This window comes from Orycteropus afer, unplaced genomic scaffold, assembly GCF_000298275.1.
Source record: "Orycteropus afer afer isolate SDZICR_OR568_19922 unplaced genomic scaffold, OryAfe1.0 scaffold00158, whole genome shotgun sequence".
NCBI classification, from domain to species: Eukaryota; Metazoa; Chordata; class Mammalia; order Tubulidentata; family Orycteropodidae; genus Orycteropus; species Orycteropus afer.
The window spans coordinates 1675072-1695452 of record NW_006921745.1 but is presented as its reverse complement, the minus strand read 5'-3'; the positions used below and the strand labels follow the sequence as shown (position 1 = coordinate 1695452).

Sequence of the window (20381 nt, the reverse complement as noted above, 5' to 3'; positions counted from 1 at the left end):
AAGTATAGCAGGGATTGTGGGGCTGGCGCGGGATCGGGCAGTGTTTCGTTCTGCTGTGCATGGGGTCGCTATGAGTCGGAAACGACTCGACGGCACCTAACAACAACAACAACAGTTATTTTTCTTATGTTATTGCTTTGGCTAGGCCTTCTAATACAATGAGTAGAAGTGGTAAGAATGAGTATTCTTGTCATTTTCCCAATTTCAAGGGGAAAGCTCTCAGTCTTTATTATGTATATTGTTGGCTGTTGGATTGTCATATATACCTTGAATCTAATTGAGGAATTTCCCTTTTTTTCCAGTCTCCTTGTGGGTTTTTCCTCAAGAAAGGTTATTAGATTTTATGAAGTGCTTTTTCTGCATCCATAGAGATAATCATGGCGTTTTTTACCTTTGTCCTATTGTTGTGATATTTTACATTGGTTGATTTTCTAAAGTGTAGGTATTCTTGCATTCCTGGAGTAAATCCCAGTTGGTCATAGTGTATGACTGTTTTAATATGTTGTTAGATTTAGTTAACTACTCTCTTCTTGGGCATTTTTGCATGTATGTTCATAAGAGGGAGCTCTCGTGGCATATTGCCTAAGGCATTTGAATGCTAACAAGAAGTCTGGTGGTTCAAATCCACCAACTACTCCTCAGAAGGAAGGTTCGAGATCTAGTTCCATAGTGATACTGCCTTGGAAACCAAGGAGATGTTGCTATGAGTAGGATCTGACTCAATGGCAGTGAGTTTGGGTTGATGGTATTCATAAGAGATAGTGACCTATAGTTTTCTTTTCTTATGTTTTTCTCTGCTTTCGATGTTAGTATTATGTTTCCTTCATGAATGTATTAGGGTATAATCCTTCCTCCTCTATCTTTTGGAAGAGTTTAAACAGTCCTGATGTCAGTTCTTCTCTGAATATTTGGTAGAATTCTCCAGTGAAGACATCTGATGAGAACTTTTGTTGTTGTTTGGAGATTTTTGATCATTAAATTGATCTTTTCACTTGTTATGGTTCTGTAAGGAGCTTTGGTGGCATAGTGCCTAAGGCACTTGACTGCTAGCTAGTGGTTTAAACCCACCAGGCTCCTCCGAAAGAAGATTGTGCGATTTACTTCTGTAGTGATACTGACATGGAAACCCAAGGAGGGGTTGCTGTGAGTTGCATCTGACTCCACAGCAGTGAGTTTATTTTATTTCTTCATTTCTTCATTTATTTACTTATTTTTATGCATCTTTTAAGAGTTTTTTTTTTTTTTTCTCTTGAGTCTGTTTGGGTAGATTGTGTTCTTCTCAGAATTTTCCCATTTCATCTAGGTTATCCAGTTTTATTGTCTACCATTGTTCAAAATATTCTATCATAATTCTCTTTATTTCTGTAAGGTCAGTTATAATGTCTCTTCTTTCAGTTTTTTATTTTTGATATTTGCATCTTTCCTCTTCTTTGTCAGTTTAACTAAAGATTTGTAACCTTTATCACTTTTTTCAGAGAACCTACTTCTGATTTTATTGATTGTCCTTCTTATTTTTCTGTTTTCAACTTTATGTATTTATGCTCTGATCTTATTTCCTTTCTCCTGGTAGTTTTACACTTAGTTTGGTATTCTCTCTCTTGTTCCTGATGGTATTATTGACTTTGGTGGTTGATTTGAGATCTTTCTTTTTGTAGACATTTATTGCTATAAGTTTCCTTCTGAGTACTTCCTTTGCTTCATTTCATAAGTCTTGTTATATTGTATTTTCATTTTTATTTCACCTAGGAATTTGTGAATTTTCCCTTGACTCATTGGTAGTTTAATAGTGTGTTCTTTAATTTCCTTATGTTTGTTTATTTTCCAGGTTTTTTTTCTGTTACTGATTTCTAGTTTCACTACATTGTGATCAGTGGGAGTGGATATATATATATTTTTTCATTATAGGTTGTATTTCCCTGCTTTTTCTTGCATGCCTAGTAATTTTTTATTAGATTCCAGACATTACAAATTATACCTTATTCAGTGCTGGATATTATTTGTGTTTGTATAAGTATTTTGAGTTTCATTCTCAAATGTGGTTAAAGTTACTTAGAAACTGATCCTGTCATGTGTTGCTTTTAGATTTGGTACATAGTACTAGAGAGGCATTTAGTATTAGGCTTATTTGGTCTTACTATTGGGAGCTCTGGTAGCATAGTGGCTAAAGCACTTGACTGCTAACCAGAAGGCTGGCTTTTCAAACCCACCAGCCACTCCTTGGAAGGAAGGTTGGGCAATCCTACTTCCGTAGTGATACTGCCTCGGAAACCCAAGGAGGGGTCACTATGAGTCGGGGCCGACTCGACGGCACATAACAACAACAACAATATTGAGGCAATCGCCTCCTGAGTACTATAACACATGTACTTAGAATGAGGTTTTTCTACTTTTGCAGGTAGGAGCTGTTCCTGGTCTTATGTCAGTTTTGGAGGTCCCTCTAAAATGTTCACATTTTCTTTTCCAGGATACAGGTAGTTTTCTCACACATTACTATTCTGCTGAAGACATAGGAGAGTCCTTGCAGATCTGTGATTCCTCTCTCTCTCTCTCTCTCTCTCCTGGTCTCTTGTCTCTCATCCTTTGCCCTGTGAACTCTGGCTGTTTTGGCCTTTCTTGATACTCAGATCTGTCTGTTTAACTCAGAAAGACTGCCAAGCTCTGCCAAAATTCTCCCTTTCAGCACTGTGGCCTAGAAACTCTCCAGGTAATATTTTGGGGGTAGTCATAGGGTTTACCTTATTTGTTTCCTTTCTTTCAAAGGTCCTTATCTTATGTTGCCTGATGTCTAATATCAGAAACTGTGATTTTCTGTTTTATTTTCTTACGTTGTTTGGTTCAGGCAAAAGGATGAATTTGTCTTTTGTTGCTTCATCTTGTCTAGGAATGGAAATCTTCCATCTACCTAGGATTCATTGAATACCTGAGGTAATTTTAGAAAAACAAATTTTCTGATTATCCTAAATAAACATAACCAAATATATCATATATTTACATAGAATTTAGGTATACATGTTCTCAATAAATCCAGTTACCTAATTTCTAATAATGTTAATAACCAACATTTATTGTCATGTGTGTACTATGACAGGCACTGTTTCAAGTGGTTTGTGGCATTAACTTGTAATAATTATGCGATGAACTATAATGGTAACATACATTTTGTAGAAAAAGAAACTGAGTCCTGGACTTGCCTAAGGTCATGCTGTTAGAAATGTGGAGGGTCCTTCCATAACACATTATGCAGATCAACAGCAGTTTAGAAGAGGAGGGTTGCTGTTGCTGTTGTTGTTGTTAGTTACCATTGATTTTACCTGTGACTGATGTAAAATCTGTGTTCAATAGAATGAAACATTGCCTTGTCCTGTGCTATCTTCATGATCATTGTCATATATGAGTTCATGTTGTGACTATTGTGTAGTGTCTTCCATCCTAGGGGATTCATCAGGCAATATTCTGTTGTGATCCATATGATTTTCTTTGACTTGATTTTCAGAAGTAGACCACTAGGCCTTTCTTCCTCATCTGTCTTGTCCCTGAAACCTGTCCACCATGGGTGACCCTGCTGACATTTGAAGTACCAGTAGCATAGCTTTCAGCATTGTAGCAACCTGTAAGCTCCATAGTACAACAAACTGAAAAAAGGTGGTAGAGGGTAGGATTCTTTTAAAATATTGTTAAGTTTATACCCATTTAGTTATTCACTCACTTATCTATTCATTCATTCAGCAAATATTTATTGTTCATATCCTGTGTGCCATGCATGGAGGTGGAAAAACTATGAAAGGCAGATGGAAGAACTTAAAGATGTGGCTTCTGATATCATCTGTTGAAGAGGCAGAAAGATCTATGGGAGCAAAAAGACATTATACATAATGGATATTATCTAAGAAGTCTTTAAACAAAAAGTTCACTTATTTGTAAAGGGGAGGCAAAGAGTATATCTGTTTGAGCTTTATCTAAAATTGTTAGAATTTATAAACTCTTATTGCTTTGTTGGGAAAGCTTTCAGCAACCTGGACTGTAGCTTCTAGGGAGAATGGTTCATCCTTTTGGTATTCCTGTTAGCTAAAATTTTTCTATACTTTAATTTTCTGGTTATAGTCACTGTGATTATGTTGCACTGTACAAATATTGATGGTTGGTCAGACTAGTACAGTGACTGATATCTTCATAAACTTGGTAGAACTGTTATCATGTATTATTTCATATTTCCCAACTTTGATAACCATTAGCATCTAGAACAAGGATTAGCAAACTTCAGTTTCTCAATCAAATCTAGTCTTCTATGTGTTTTTCTAAGTAAAGTTTTATTGGAACCATAATCATGCCTATTTGTTTATGTATTGTCTATGACTACTTGTGCACTGCAAAGGCCAAATTGAGTTGTTGCAACAGAGATAACCTGGCTTGTAAAGTATAAAAATATTTCTGTCAGGATCTTTATAGAAATGATTTTCTGACCCCAAATATAAAAGTTATAATTCTTAGAAATACCATTTTTTAATGCAAAAAAGGAAGGCTAGACAAGCATTGTTTTATGTTCCATATGCATGAAAATTAAGGTGCTCACTGGACCCTAGGATTTTTTGAGAGGCAAATTTAATTTTTGCACATTGTTTATTTAGAAATACTATTTAATCTACTGTATTTCATAAATTTATTAAAATGTGTAGTACTTTTGTTACATGTATATGAAAAGAAAAATGAAAAAAAACTGAACATAAAATTAGACTTGAGAGACCTGTCAGTTAATCAGAATGTATCGACCTCAGTTGGATTCAAATTCAACCAAACAGTTAAAAATCCAAAATAACAATAATAGCAAAAATGTTTGAAGGCAATTGGGGAAATGTGAACATTGGACATTTTATGATTTAATAATTTATTGTTAATTTTCTTTAGGTATCAATTTTGGTTATATTTTTGGAAGATTCATTTTTTGAGATACATACTAAACTATATTTGAAGTCAAATAATGTCTTGAGATTTGCTTTGAACTAATCTGGGTTAGGGGTATAAATGAGAGAGTTTGGTAATATGTTAATAATTGTTGAAGCAGGGTGTTGATACGTTTTGTTTATAATGTTCTTGTTGTATATGTTGAAGATTTTTTTTTAATTAAAAGAATCAAGTGCTTACCATTCAATTTCATCATGATATGTTATTTCCAAATACAGCAAATTCCCTTTATTTGTGCTTTATGTAAGCCTTATGTAATCAACAGTACTAATTTGTCTTTCCTCAATTTTGTATATTTATAATGACTAAAGAAGTGATAAATAAAATATATAGAAATCAGTTAAATACAATAAGATAACTGTCAGATAGTCACAGAATTATCATATCCTCCTGTGTCTTTCTCATCTGAAATAATGTATTTTGATTACTAGGGTCCCCGAGGATCTTTGAGAGCTTTCTGAAGCACTAAATCATTCCATTTTTAAAGTGATTTTAGAGTGGCCGCCATTCATAAGATTTTTTTTCACATCACCATATTTTGAGGCTCTTGCTCTACTTTGTGCTCCTTATAACCTTTTCAGCTTAGCTTGTTGAAGGTTTTATTCACCTCACCTCAGTGCTGGTCTTCCTAGAGCATTGTTGCTTTTGTTTTATAACACTATAAATATACTTTAACGTAAATTAAAGGTAGGTATAACACAGGGAAGATAACTCACTGCCAAAGAGTCAATTCCTACTCCTGGCAACATAGTAAAACTGTGTCATAGTGCTTCCAAGGGTGTAAGTCTTTAGAAAAGCAGACTTGCACATCTTTATCTCTGTGGTGTGGCTGGTGGGATTGAACTGCCTACCTTCCTGTTAACAGCCAAATGCTTAACCACCATGCCACCAGGGCTCCCTACAGGGAAAACTACTGTCTTTTGATCTAGGAGAGTTAGACCCTCCCGTTTATTTTGTTTAATGTCTTGCAAATATTTATTTAAATTTAATATTCTTCAGGCACTGTTCTAAATGCTTGAGATTTAACAATGAAAGACCAAGATTGCAGCCCTCATGATACTTAGTTTATTTAAGGGAGACAGAAATAAACAAATATAATCTGTAAATTAGGTAGTTATGTTTGAAGGTGAAAAAAAATGAAAAAAGAACAGGATGAGGGAGATTAGGAGTATTGGTACTGGAAGTATAGCGTGGGTACAGTGTTAGATAGGCCTCATCAAGAAGGGATATTTTGAGCAGGTGAATGAATTAGCCATTTGAGAAACAGGGCTTTCAGACAGAGGGAACAGAAAGAGTGAAGGCATTTTAGTGGTGTCCCCTTGGCATGTTTCTGGTACTGCAAGAAACTGGGGTAGAGTGAGCAAGGGGCAAGAGGAATAAGAGATACAGTGAAGAGGAGGGCAAAAAGGTTCAGATCACAGTGGGAGCTTTTAGGTTCTCTTGACTCACTCACTCACTGCCGTTGAGTCGATTTGACTCATAATGACCCCTTCTTGGGTTTCCGAGGTAGTATCTCTATGGAAGTAGATTGCCCAATCTTGAAGACTAGTTTTGATACTAGAGTCCCCATAAGAAGTTTTGCAGGTTTTGAGAAGAAGGTTATTGTGATAGTTGGAGCTGTGTATCAACTTGGCTGGACCAAAATTCTGTGTGGTTTAAGCAGTTGTGATGTGGGTTATTCCCATGATGGGATTGGATGTATATGTTTTGAGCAACTAGTCTGTTGAAAGGGAGTTTCCCTAGGGGTGTGGCCTGGTTCCACTATATTTATGGACATCCTGGGAAAAGAGACACTCTTCTATGGATTGGGATCCTGTTTTGCTGCCTACAACTGTCCGTTGGCGAACAATCCACCATTTGGCCTAGAGATCTTGGATTTATCATTCACTGGAGTCAACAGTCAGTATACTGCCGCCAACCTTGCGCTCATCAGCCCCTGCAGCTACCTGAGTTAGCAGAAACCTCCAGCTTGATGTTTGATCCAAGAACTTGGGACTTGCCAGTTTCTATAAGTGTGTGAGCTATTTTCCTAAGATAAATTTATCTTTCTCCTTATGTATATATAAGCTTTACTGGTTTTGCTTCTCTAGAGAACCCAGCCTTACACATTTGGTACCAGAAGAGGTTCTAGAGAGACAAAATCATAAAGATGGGCTTCCTAAATTGATTCTCACTGATTCTGTTTTGGTTCTCCAATTTGATTAATTGTAAAGGCATTGGTGACCATGCCTCCATTAGTAAATAAGAGGGCCCTGCTAATCCGTGGCATGAGGAGGCAACATTAGTATGCAAAATAGCACTGCCAATAGATCAAGTGTTTGTGGGAAGTGAGGCTCTGGGTGATTCTGGGTGATTGCATATTTGATATGTTTCTGCAATTTTGTCAGTGTCAGGAGTATAAGGAAGCTGGTTGGTTGGTCCTACTGACACTAGACAAAGTGGTGAAAGAGTGAGATGAGTTCAGGGCTGCTGAGTCACAGCTCATGTGCTGCATAAAAGACCTCAATGTTTCCAGTTGTGCTCTGAAAGAAAGCATTATTTCTTCTAGTAATAGAGCTGATATTGTCAAACACCCTACCCAGAGTCTTACTTTAAGTGCGCTTGAATTATAATGCCAATTAAATAGCCAATTCAGAATGGTGTCTGAAGTTAAAGTGAAGGCACCGATTGGGAAAAAATGGGATCTTGGAACCTGGAATGGGGACATATGGGCAGATAGTCAGGAAGATCAGGATAGGGAATCCTTCCCATCTGTAAGGATTACTATAAAACCATTATCCCTTCCATCTCAGTTTGATAGGATTAACCCAACTGTTCCTGCTGGGTCATTGCCTGAGGTAGAAGCCATGGAAGATATTGCTGAATGTTCTCAGGAACTTCCCCAACCACCCATTTTTGCTGCTAGACCTATAACTAAAGTTAAGTCCAAGCAAGCCCCAAAAGGTGAAATACAAATTGTGACCGAGGAGGTGGTATGCTACACCTGAAAAAATCTACTTGATTTTGCTAACATATACAAATAGAAACCTGGAGAATGTGTATGGGAATGGCTACTGAGGGTGTGGGATAATGGTGCAAGGAATGTAACACTGGATAAGTCTGAGTTTATTGATTTAGGCCCACTAAGTATGGATTCTTCATTTAGTGTTTCAGTTCACGAGGTTAGGAAAGGATCTAATTGTTTATTTGGTTGGCTTACTGAAGCATGGATTATGTGGTGGCCTACTTTAAGTTAAGTTGAAGTACCAGACCTGCCTTGGTATAATGTAGAAGAAGGTATCCAGAAACTTAGGGAAATTGGCTGTTTGAATGGTTTTATCAGATTAGACCCCTAGAGTCAGAAATAGAGTCCAGAAGGTACGCCTTTCACCAGTATGGTGAGGAATAAATTTGTGAAGGGTGCCCCAGCATCGTTGAAGACTGCTGTTATTGTTATTTTATGTAAGCTGGATTTGACAGTGGGAACTGCCCCCATTGAATTAAGACATTTAATTCCAATAGGGCTGATTGGACCCCATGGTTGTAGGGGCCAAGTGGCAGCAGTTAATTGACAAAGGCAAGGTGGGCATGGTTACCCTAATGCACAGCAGAGTCAGAATAGTAATCAGAATAGCCTGACCCGTGTGGAATTATAGCATTGGCTACTTGCTTATGGTGTTCCTAGTAGTGAAATACTCAGCACACCTACTAAATATTTACTTGATCTGTATAGACAGAAGAATTCCGGGTCACTTGAACCGTAGCCTAGATTGAATTGCCAGAATACAGACTCACGGCCTCTCTATCAATTCCCAGACATGGGTCAGTTTACAGACCCACAACCCCTTGAGGGAAGGGGAGACCAGGTCTCTTTGAGGAAGGACCCCACTACATTGCCAAAAATTTATAATGTCAGTCTTTCTCCCAGCCTTCCCCAAAGGGATATGAGGCCTTTTACAAGACTGACTGTTCATTGGGGAAAAGGAAATAATCAGACTTTTTGGGGATTACTGGGCACTGGCTCTGAACTGATGCTAATTCTGGGAGACCCAAAGCATCATTGTGGCCCACCAGTCAGAGTGGGGCATATGGAGGTCAAGTTATTGATGGAGTCTTAGCTAAGGTGCATCTCACAGTGGGTCCAGTGGATCCCAGAACACATCCTGTAGTGATTTCCCCAGTGCCAGAATGCCTAATTGGAATAGATACACTGAGCAATTGGCAGAATTCCCACATTGGTCCTTGACATGTGGAGTAAGGGCTATAATGGTAGGAAAAGCCAAATGGAAGCCATTAGAACTCCCTCTACCTACAAAATTAGTAAACCAAAAGCAATACTGCATCCCTGGAGGGGTTTCAGAGATTACTGCTACCATCAAGGACTTGAAGGACACAGGGGTGGTGATTCCCACCACATCCCCATTTAATTTGCCTATATGGCTTGTGCAAAAAACAGATGGATCTTGGAGAGTGACTGTAGATTATTGTAAACTTAATCAGGTGGTAACTCCAATTGCAGCTGCTGTTCCTAATGTGGTTTCATTGCTTGAGCAAATTAGTACATCTCCTGGTACTTGGTATGCAGTATTGATCTGGCTGATGCCTTTTTCTCAATACCAATTTCAAAGGACCATCAGAAACAGTTTACTTTCAGCCATCAATGCCAATAATATACTTTCACAGTGCTTCCTCAAGGGTATATCAACCCTCCAGCACTGTGTTATAATTTAGTCTGTAGGGATCTTGATTGCCTTTCCCTTCCACAAGACATCACACTGGTCCATTATATTGATGATATTATAGAGATTGGACTAGTAAGGAAGAAATATTGATGAATCTAGACTTAATGTTGTGTTAAAGGGTGGGAAATTAACACAACAAAAATTCAGGCACTTTCTACCTCATTGAAATTTCTAGGGCTTCAATGGTGTGGGGCATGTTGAGATATTCCTAATAAAGTGAAGGATAAGTTATTTTATCTGGCTTCCCCCACAACTAAAAAGGAGACAAAATATCTTGTGAGCCTCTTTGGATTTTGGAGGCAACATATCCCTCATTTGGGTGTGTTGCTTCAGCCTATTTATCAAGTGACTCGGAAAGCTGCTAGTTTTGAGTGGGGCCCAGAACGAAAGAAGGCTCTACAACAGGTTCAGGCTGCCATGCAGGCTGCTCTGCCACTTGGGCCATATGATCCGACTGATCCAATGGTGCTTGAAGTGTCTGTAGCAGATACAGATGCTGTTTGGAGTCTTTGGCAGGTCCCTATTGGTGAATTGCAATGCAGGCCCTTCGGATTTTGGAGCAAAGTGCTGCCATCCTCTGAAGATAACTATTCTCCTTTTGAGAATCAGCTTTTGGCTTCTTACTAGGCTTTAGTAGAGACTGAATGCCTAACCACAGACCACTAAGTCACCATGAGGCCTGAGCTACCCATCATGAACTGGGTGTTATCTGACCCACAGAGTCATGAAGTTGGACGTGCACAGCAACACTCCATCATTAAATGGAAGTGGTATATCAGAGATTGGGCTTGAGCAAGATCTGAAGGCACAAGGACATTGCATGAGAAAGTAGCCCAAATGCCTATGGTCTTCAGTCCAGTCACATTACGTTCTGTCTCCCAGTCTGTACCTATGGCCTCATGGGGAGTTCTTTACGATCAGTTGACTGAGGAGGAGAAAACTTGTGCCTGGTTTACAGATGGTTCTGGGCAGTACACAGGCACTACTTTGAAAGTGGACAGCAGTGGCACTGCAGCTCCTTTTGGGGACTTCCCTTAAGGACAGTGGTAAAGGGAAATCCTCCCAATGGGTAAAACTTTGAGCCATGCATATGGCTGTTCACTATGCTTGGAACAAGAAATGGCCAGATGTATGATTGTATATGAATTCATAGGTTGAGGCTAATGGCTTGGCTGGATAGTCTGGGACTTGGAAGGAGCATGATTGGAAAATGGGTGACAAGGATGTATGGGGAAGCGGTATGTGGATAGATCTCTCTGACTGGGCCAAAGGAGTAAAGATATTTGTGTCTCATGTGAATGCTCACCAAAAGGTGACCTCGGCAGAGGAGGACTTTAACAATCAGTGGAAACCAGCCATCCTTTTTCCCCAGCTACTCTTGTCATTGCTCAGTGGGCTCATGAATGGAGTGGCCATTGTGGCAGGGATGGAGGTTATGCATGGGCTCAGCAACATGGACTTCCCCTTACCAAAGCTGATTTGGCTACTGCCACTGCTGAGTGCCCAATCTGCCAGCATCAGAGAACAACACTGAGTCCGCGATATGGAATCATTCCTCCGGGTGATTAGCCAGCAGCCTGGTGGCAGGTTGATTACATTGGACCACTTCCATCATGGAAAGGATAGTTTTTTTTTTTTTTTTTTAGTTATGATTTGGGTGAAGATTAACAGAGCAAACTCACTTTCCATACAGCAGTTCACATACACTTTGTCTCGTGACATTGACCACAATTTACCACAGTGCAATAGCTCCCCTTCCACTTCCTGCCCATAGTTACCTCTTCCTTGTGTCCATCCCTCCATGCACTCCTGCCCCCTGAGCTTTCTCCCTGTGCATAAGCAGCCTTTCTTTCTCCCATGATTGTTCTCTCCAAGGAGTGTATCTACCTTAGATAAATGTTCAACTCATATGCCTGTCTTTTGTTTGGCTGGAAACCACAGGTGTGGGTATAATTCTGGACCTGAAGTGCAGCTAGGGGCCCATAATCTCAGCAGTTCCACCAGGCTGTATCGGACCAGCAAACCTTGTCCCCCTGAAAGGATAGTATTTTGTTCTTACTGGAATAGTTACTTATTCTGGATATGGACTCTCCTTCCCTGCAGTCAGTGCTTCTGCTGAAAGTACCATTTGTGGACTTACAGAATGCTTTATCCATTTTCATGGTATCCCACTCGTTATTGCTTCAGATCAAGGGGACTCACTTCACAGCAGATGAAGCGCGGCAGTGGGCCTATGCTCATGGAATTCACTGGTCTTACCATGTTCCCCATCATCCTGAAGCAGCTGGCTTGATAGAACGATGGAATGGATTACTGAAAACACAGTTATGGCACCAGCTAGGCGGAAGTACCTTGATGGGTTGGGGCAGTGTTCTCCAGGAGGCTGTATATGAGCTAAACCAATATACGGTGCTATTTCTCCAATAGCCAGGATTCACTGGTCCAGGAACCAAGAGGTGGAAATGGGAGTGGTATCATTCACTATTATCCATAGTGACCCACTCAAAAAATTTTTGCTTCCTGTCCCTGCTACCCTATGCTCTGTGGGTCTGGAGATCTTAATCTCAAAGGGAGGAATATTCCCACCTGGAGATACAATACTGATTGCATTGAACTGGAAGTTAAGAATGCCACCTGGTCATTTTGACTTCCTTATGCCTCTGGATCAACAGACAAAGAAGGGTGTTACTGTACTGATCTGGTCTAGATCCTGATTACCAAGGGGGAATTGGATTGACATTACATGATGGGGTAAAGAAGAATATGTCTGGAATACAGCAGATTCTTAGAATGTCTCTTAGTGCACTGTGATTAAAGTCAATGGAAAATTACAACAACCCAATTGTGATCTGACTACTAATGGCCCCAGAGCCTTCAGGAATGAAGGTTTGGGTCATCCCACCAGGCAAAGAATCACGACCAGCTGAGGTGCTTGCTGAGAGCAAGGGAAACACAGAATGGGTGGTAGAAGAAGGTAGTTCTGAATAACAGCTATGACTATGTGACCAGTTGCAGAAACGAGGACTGTGATTGTTATGTTTCTTCATTGTATGTGTGCATCAAATATTTTTTGTTTCCTTCTGTTAAGAAGTGTGAAATGTAAATAAGGTTAATGTGTTTCGGTTGTACGTGTGTTAGCGTATCATGTTAGGCACAAATATGACTTTGTAATTGTTCTTATTTAGAGATTATTTATATATGTTTAAGAAGATGTGTACAAGTGCCAAGTTGACAGAGTGGACTGTGATAGTTGGAGCTGTGTGTCAACTTGGCTGGACCATAATTCTGTGTGGGATAAGCAATTGTGATGTGGGTTCTTTCCATTATGGGATCGGATGTATATATCTTGAGCAGCCAGTCTGTTGAAAGGGAATTTCCTTAGAGGTGTGGTCTGCTTCCACTATAATTTTGGACATTCTGGGAAAAGAGACACTCTTCTGTGGATCGGGATCCTGTTGTGCTGCCTACAACTGCTCATGAAAGAACAATCCACCATTTGGCCTGGAGATCTTGGATTTGTCATTATTTGGAGTCAATAGCTGGTATACTGCCTGCCAACCTTGAGCTCGTTAGCCCCTGCAACTGCATGAGTCAGCAGAAGCCTCCAGCTTGGTGTTTGATCTAAGAACTTGGGACTTGCCAGATTTTATTAGTTTGTGAGACATTTTCAAAGATAAATTTATCTTTCTCTATATGTATATAACTCCTCAGAAGGAAGGTTGGGCATTCCTACTTCCGTAGTGATACTGCCTCGGGGCCGACTCGATGGCAAATAACAACAACATATGTATATAAAAGCTTTACTAGTTTTGTTTCTCTAGAGTACCCAGCCTAACACAGTTATGATCATCTAATTTGTGTTTTATAAGTATTTCAGTGGCTGATGTGTTGAGAATAGGTGGAGTAGGGGACAGGGCAAGGCAAGCATGGAAGTGATGAAACCCCTTAGAGCCCATTGCAACAATTCATTTGGCACATGATGGTGGCTCAGACCAAGGTGGTACCAATGGTGAAAAGTTGTCAGATTCTGGATATACTTTTAAGGTAGAGTCAGTGGCATTTTCTAATGAATTAGGGTGAATGTTCTCTAAAACCTTTCTTCTTGGAAAGTTGGAAGGGTGACAGAAATTTGAATTGGTACTGCATTTAATTTTGTGGAAAGTGATTTTTTTTTTTACATGCTGCTATACTTTTTCACGAAAGCTTGTGTAGATTTAAAGCTCTTTAAAATGATTTCAGAATCATTTATGAGATTTCATGTGATGATGAACTACATATTTCATTTTTTATGGGAAGAAAAGGTCATAACTTGGCATTCTTATCTATAAAGTGACATCAAACTAGTCACTTTTCTGTGAATATTTTGAAATGGCTAAAGCATTTATAAACATGCATAGGTGACAACAGCAAATTGATTTTATTTAGAATCAAACCTGTAAATTATTGGGAAATGAAAAATAAAACTGATTCCAGATACTGCCATTGAACTCAAAATGTCCATTGGGGGTGCTAAAAATACTAGATTCACCTCCACAGTCTGTCTTGACCATTAGATTTACTGCTTGGGCATCTCTTTTACAGTTTCACATGAAGAGAAGCAATTTCATATATCCAATTCTTTTTCCATAAGGAGGAAGTGCTAATGATGCCATCAAATAGAAATCTCAGTTCCTACTTCAGTTACTCTTCTATTTAAATTGTATATAACCCTTTTCTTCAGTTCCTTTTCAGTGATCATTGTTTGATACAAGAGTAGGATAGACTGTTTTCTATTCTTGAAACCCTGTAGAATTTTTTAATAATACAGATTTGAAGAGGTAAAGTTATTTATTCTCTTGGTCCTTCTCTCATTTACCCCTTCCCCCTCAATATATGCACTACCCCCACCTTTTATTAGAATGCCGTTATTACGTGTAGCAATTCAGTTGCTCTTCAGAACCAGTTTTATATATTTCCATACTTTTACTTAGATTTTTATTCTTGCCAGTCTCTCGCTTATCAATTTATTAATGGTTGGATCTTAAGAGTTCAATATATATTACTTTGAATTTTCAGTGATGAAATGATTAGAAGAATAGAAACAAAAATAGGGAGTAGGTCACTAACAAGTAGGTCTAAATTTAACGAACTCATTAGTAGGTGACTGAAATCTTTAAAAAGTTGGCTATGGAAGGAGATGAGGTGATTGATTATTATGGCAAATACTTGGTAGATTACTCCTTGCTTAGTAAAATTACATAGGGAGTGGAGAAGTTAATTATCTTGCATGTTATTTGAAAATGTCTTATAATTAGCTAACCAAAAAAACCCAAACCCATTGCCATTGAGTTGATTCCGACTCATAGCAACCCCCCATAGGGTTTTCAAGGCTGTAAATTTTTACAGAAGTAGACTGCCTTATCTTTCTTCCACAGAGCACCAGTGGGTTCTAACCACTGACCTCTTGTGAGCATCCTGATGCCTTGGCTTGACCGCAGCACCACTAGAATTAGCTAACAGTACCCATTTATTCACTTCTTTTTTAAATGTTAAAACTTGTAGTTTAGGGTTTCAAAAAATTACTTTGGAGATATACCACAGTAAAAAGAAATATGATGGTTGTGTATATATTTTTGTTGCATCAAGGCCTAGAACATTTTTTATGTTTTTTGGGCAAACATATCAGGCCACCTATTAGTTTCATTTTTTTTTTCTTGATTTCTCCATTCATTTGACTGAATCCCGGTGTAATAAATAGGCTAGAAACAAAATCTCAAGATATTTAACTTTAGACTCTTAACCCAGTTTGATAGATCCTGTTGTGACATGCTCTGAGAACTGTGTTGGTCCAAGATAAATCTTAATATTTTTAACTTGTAAGTCAGCTATTTTAATTTCTTCTTATGTTGAATTTTATTTATTAATGATTGGAAATGATAGTGTAACATTTCCAGTGATAAAATTTTCATTTGTAATATAGGCAGTCCCCAGATTATGAAAGAGTTCCATTCCAAAGTCAGTCTTTAAGTTGAATTTGTATTTAAGTTGGAACAATTAGGTATGGTTCCTATTTAATGTCAGTCAAATGTTTGTCTTAGTATATAGTGTATCTTCCTATGCATAAAAACATTAAAGAAATGCTTCCAGATACACTAAAACATCTTTAACACAGTAATACAGTAATAATAATAAGAGTGTTTTGATGAACCTCACAAAGTAGTGCCCTTTTGTTGTTATGAACCATTGTATGTACCTATAATTTTTAATAGGTTTTATGAAGGCTGGTCTGATACTATGGATTGTATGTAAATCAGATGTTCATAACCTGGGGACTGCTTGTATTTCTAATTTTAATAATTCTCAAAATTTTGATAAAATTTTTAGGCCTGTAGTCATATTGTTATTTTGGGCTAAGTTCAGATTTATGTTTGTGTGTAAGATTTATCAGTTGCCTTAGCATTTTGCTTTTATTATATATGGAGAAGATGACACTGTTACTTTTTAAAATAATATATTTTCTGTTGTTAGCTTTTTAGTTGGAGAAGGAGCCTACAGATGGGCAGTAGATCATGGAATACCCTCCTGCCCTCCTAACATCATGACTACAAGTGAGTAAAAACGTAAAAAAAAAAAAAAAAAAGAAAGAAAATAAGCTGTGAGTATATATATACCTGAAAGTATTACATTGCTTCTCTTATATCCCAAATAGTACAGATATTTAAAAAAGAAAGTATATATATGTGGAAATATGTATAGTTAAAAGATACATTAAAAAGTTAGTTGATTTTAAGACTCAGATTCTTGGCAATCTACTTTCATAAAGATTTACTGCCTTGGAAACCCAATGGGGAGGGTTCAATATGAGTAGGAATCAACTCAGTGGCAGTGATTTTTTTTTTTTTTTTTAATATTCTTGAGGTGTCCTCACCCTTATTGCTTTCTCATATTTTTACAAAAGTGTTACAAAGCATCCCCTTTTAGGTTACTTAAAATAATTACTGATAAAACCATACCACCACTTTCCAAAGAAAGAAAGAGAGAGAGAGAGAAAATACAGGTTAATATTTAATTGTCCTTGAGGTGAAACAATGCTTTTCTAAGTACAAGTGCTAAGTGCAAGCCATGGGATCCAGGTAAGGGGAGGGATACAAGGCCCCACCTCAAGAGGCAGGAAATGGGGGAAGAGCCACGGGATCCAGATGAGGGGAGGGCGGAGAGGTTTTGAACAGGTAAGGAAGACAAACTTGTCTGTTAGTTTGCTCTAATGTGGTGGCTTCTATGTTGCTGTGAGGCTTGAGGCTGTGCCACTGGTGTTTTAAACACCAGCAGCACATGGTGCACAGGTTTCAACACAGCTTACATACTGAGACAGACTAGGAAGAAGAGAGAGGCCATCCACTTCTCAAAGAATTGGCCAGGGAAAACATTATAAATAGCAGAGAAACACTGATACAGTGTAGGAAGATGAGCCCCTTAGGTTGGAAGGCAATCAAAATAAGACTGGGGAAGAGCTGCCTCCTCAGAGTAGAGTGCCTTAATGATTTAGATAAAGTAAAGCTCAAAGGACCTCCATTTGCTGACGTGGCATGACTGAAATTGAGGAGAAACAGCTGGCAAACATCCATTAATAATCAGAACATGGAATGTACAAAGTATGAATCTAGGAAAATTGGAAGTTGTCAAAAATGAAATAGAATGCATAAAGATTGATAGCCTAGGCATTAGTGAGCTGAAATGGACCTGTTTTGGCCATTTTGAATCAGACAACCACATGATCTACTATGCTGAGAATGGCAGTTTGAAGAGGAGTGGTGTGGCATTCATCATCACAAAGGATGTTTCAAGATCTGTCCTGAAGTACAGTGCTGTCAGTGATAGGATAACGTTCATACACCTACAAAGAAAACCAGTTACTACTTATTGTTATGTGCCCTCTTGTCGGACCCGACTCATAGTGACCCCTCCTTGGGTTTCCGGGGCAGTGTCACTATGGAAGTAGATTGCCCCATCTTCTTTCCGAGGAGTGGCTGGTGGGTTTGAACCACCAGCCTTCTAGTTAGCACTCAGGTGCCTTAGGCACTACGCTACCAGAGCTCCCTATTGTTAAAATTTATGCACCAACCACCAAGGCCAAAGATGAGGAAATTGAAGATTTTTATCAACTTCTGCAGTCTGAAATTCACTGAACATGCAATCAAGATGTGTTAATTATCATTGGTGACTGGAATGCAAAAGTTCGAAAAAAAGAAAAATCACCAGTAGTAGGATAATTTGGCCTTGGTGACAGACGTAATGCTGGAGATGTCATGAAAGAATTTTGCGAGACCAACGACTTATTCATTGCCAATACTTTTTTTCAACAACACAAACAGTGGCTATACACATGGACTTCACCAGATGGAGTACACAGGAATAAGATTGACTATATCTGTGGCAAGAGAGGATGGAAAAGCTCAATATCTTCAGCCAAAACAAGGCCAGGACCTGATTGTGGAACAGACCATCAACTACTCATATGCAAGTTCAAGTTGAAGATGAAGATAATTAAAAGAAGTCCACAAGAGCCAAAGTATGACCTTGAATATATCCCTCCTGAATTTAGAGACCATCTAAAAAGTAGATTTGATCAATTGAACACCAATGACTGACAACCAGAAGAATTAAGGGATGATATCAAGAACATTATCCATGAAGAAAGCAAAACCAAAAAAACCCCAAACTCACTGCCATGGAGTTGGACCCGACTCAAACCCTCCCTTGTGTTTCTGAGACAATATCACTATGGAAGTAGATTGCCCAACCTTCCTTCTGAGGAGTGGCTGGTGTGTTTGAACCACCAGCCTTCTGGTTAGCAGTCACATGCCTTAGTCACTACTCCACCAGAGCTCCATGAAGAAAGCAAGAAGTCATAAAAAAGATAAGAAAGGAAGAAAAGATCAATTGGATATCAGAAGAGACTCTAGCCCTTGAGCGGAGAGTAGCTATAGCAAATGGAATAAATGACCAAATAAAAGAGCTGAACAGAAGATTTCAAAGAGCATCTTGAGCAGATAAAGCCAATTACTGTAATGAAATGTGCAAAGACCTGGAGTTAGAAATCCAAAAGGGAAGAACACAGTTGGCATTTCTCAAACTGAAAGAACTGAGGAAAAAATTTAAGCCTTGAGTTGCAATATTGAAAGTCTATGTGCAAAATATTGAATGACTCAGGAAGCATCAAAAGAAGAAGGAAGGAATACAGAGAGTCACTGTACCCAAAAGACCTGTCGATCTTCATCCATTTCAGGAGGTGGCATATGGTCAAGAACCAATGGTATTGAAGGAAGAAGTCGAAGGTGCACTCAAGGAAGTGGTAAAGAACAAGGCTCCAGGAATTGACGGAACACCCATTGAGATGTTTCATAAAATGGGTGCTCTGCTGGAGGCACTCACTTGGCTACAGCTAGAGATTTGGAAGACAGCTACTTGGCCAACTGATTGGAAGAGATCCATATTGCTTGGTTCTACAATCGACGCCAATGGAAGCACCAGTCAAAACATCAGATGATGTATAGCACTGGGTAAATTGGCTGCAAAGGACCTCTTTCAAGTGTTGAAGAGCAAAGATGTCTCCTTGAGGACTAAGGTGTGCCTGACACAAGCCGTGGTATTTTCAATCACTTCATATGCATGTGAGAGCTGGACAATGAATAAGGAAGACTGAAGAAAATTTGATGCTTTCAAGTTGTGGAGCTGGCAAAGATGCTGAAAATGCCATGGACTGCCAAAAGATCTAACGAATCTGTCTAAAGGTGATGCAGCTGGAATGCTCCTTGGAAGTGGAATAGCCAGACTTCTTGTTGTTATGTGCCGTCGAGTAGGCCCCAACTCATAGTGCCCCCCCCCCCCCGCTTGGGTTTCCAAGGTGGTATCACTACGGAAGTAGATTGCTCAACCTTCCAGACTTAGTTTCACCTATTTTGGTCATGTTGTCAGAAGGGACCATTCCCTGAAGAAGGATGTCATGCTTGGTAAGGTGGAGGGTCAATGAAAGAGGGGAAGGCCCTCAATGAGATGGATTGACACAGTGACTGCGATGATGGGCTCAAGTATAGCAAGGATTGTGGAGCTGGTGTGGGACTGGCTGGTGTTTCATTCTGTGCGTGGAGTCCCTATGAGTCAGAGACGGCTCAATGGCACCTAACATCACAAGTACAAGTGCAAGAGAAGGCAAAGCAAAGGTATGACTACATGAGAGTTAAAACTTAACAACACTTGCAACAGATATCACCAAGGCATATATATCCTTAATCTATGACGAGGTTAACCAAATAAAAAAAACACACAAGTGCAAGTTACATCTTGATAAAAAAAATGTGCAGAAGTTGTAAATAGACAACATAACATAAGAAAACTTTAAGTTAAAACAAGTACGTGCTAAATTTTTTCCTTCTCAATTTGCAAAAGAGCTGAAAAATATATTGCTGCTTTTAAGTCTGTAATGAAAAGGACATAAATCATTGAATGCACAAATGTAAGTTGACAGTGATTTTGGAGGACAGTTAAGTAGTAGTGTAAATCAAAAGCCTTAAACACATTCTGATTTTAGCAATTAGCAATGTCCAATTGTAGACATCAATAAAAAATTATGTAGACAGATGCTCAGTGAGCATTATTAAGAATATTTTAAAAATTTGGGAAAAACCATATGTGGGTAAATAAATTATTGTATAGTCTTTAAAT

The 20381-nt window shown here is 38.8% G+C and overlaps 1 protein-coding gene across 1 annotated transcript in view; it reads left to right on the top strand.

Annotated features, from left to right (window-relative positions):
* TASP1 (taspase 1) overlaps window positions 1–20381 on the top strand; it is a 615049-nt gene that overhangs the window by 160296 nt on the left and 434372 nt on the right. Inside the window, exon 6 of the mRNA XM_007946379.1 lies at window positions 16188–16267. Within this exon, the coding sequence (XP_007944570.1) occupies window positions 16188–16267 (80 nt within the window). The remainder of the gene's footprint in view (window positions 1–16187; window positions 16268–20381) is intronic.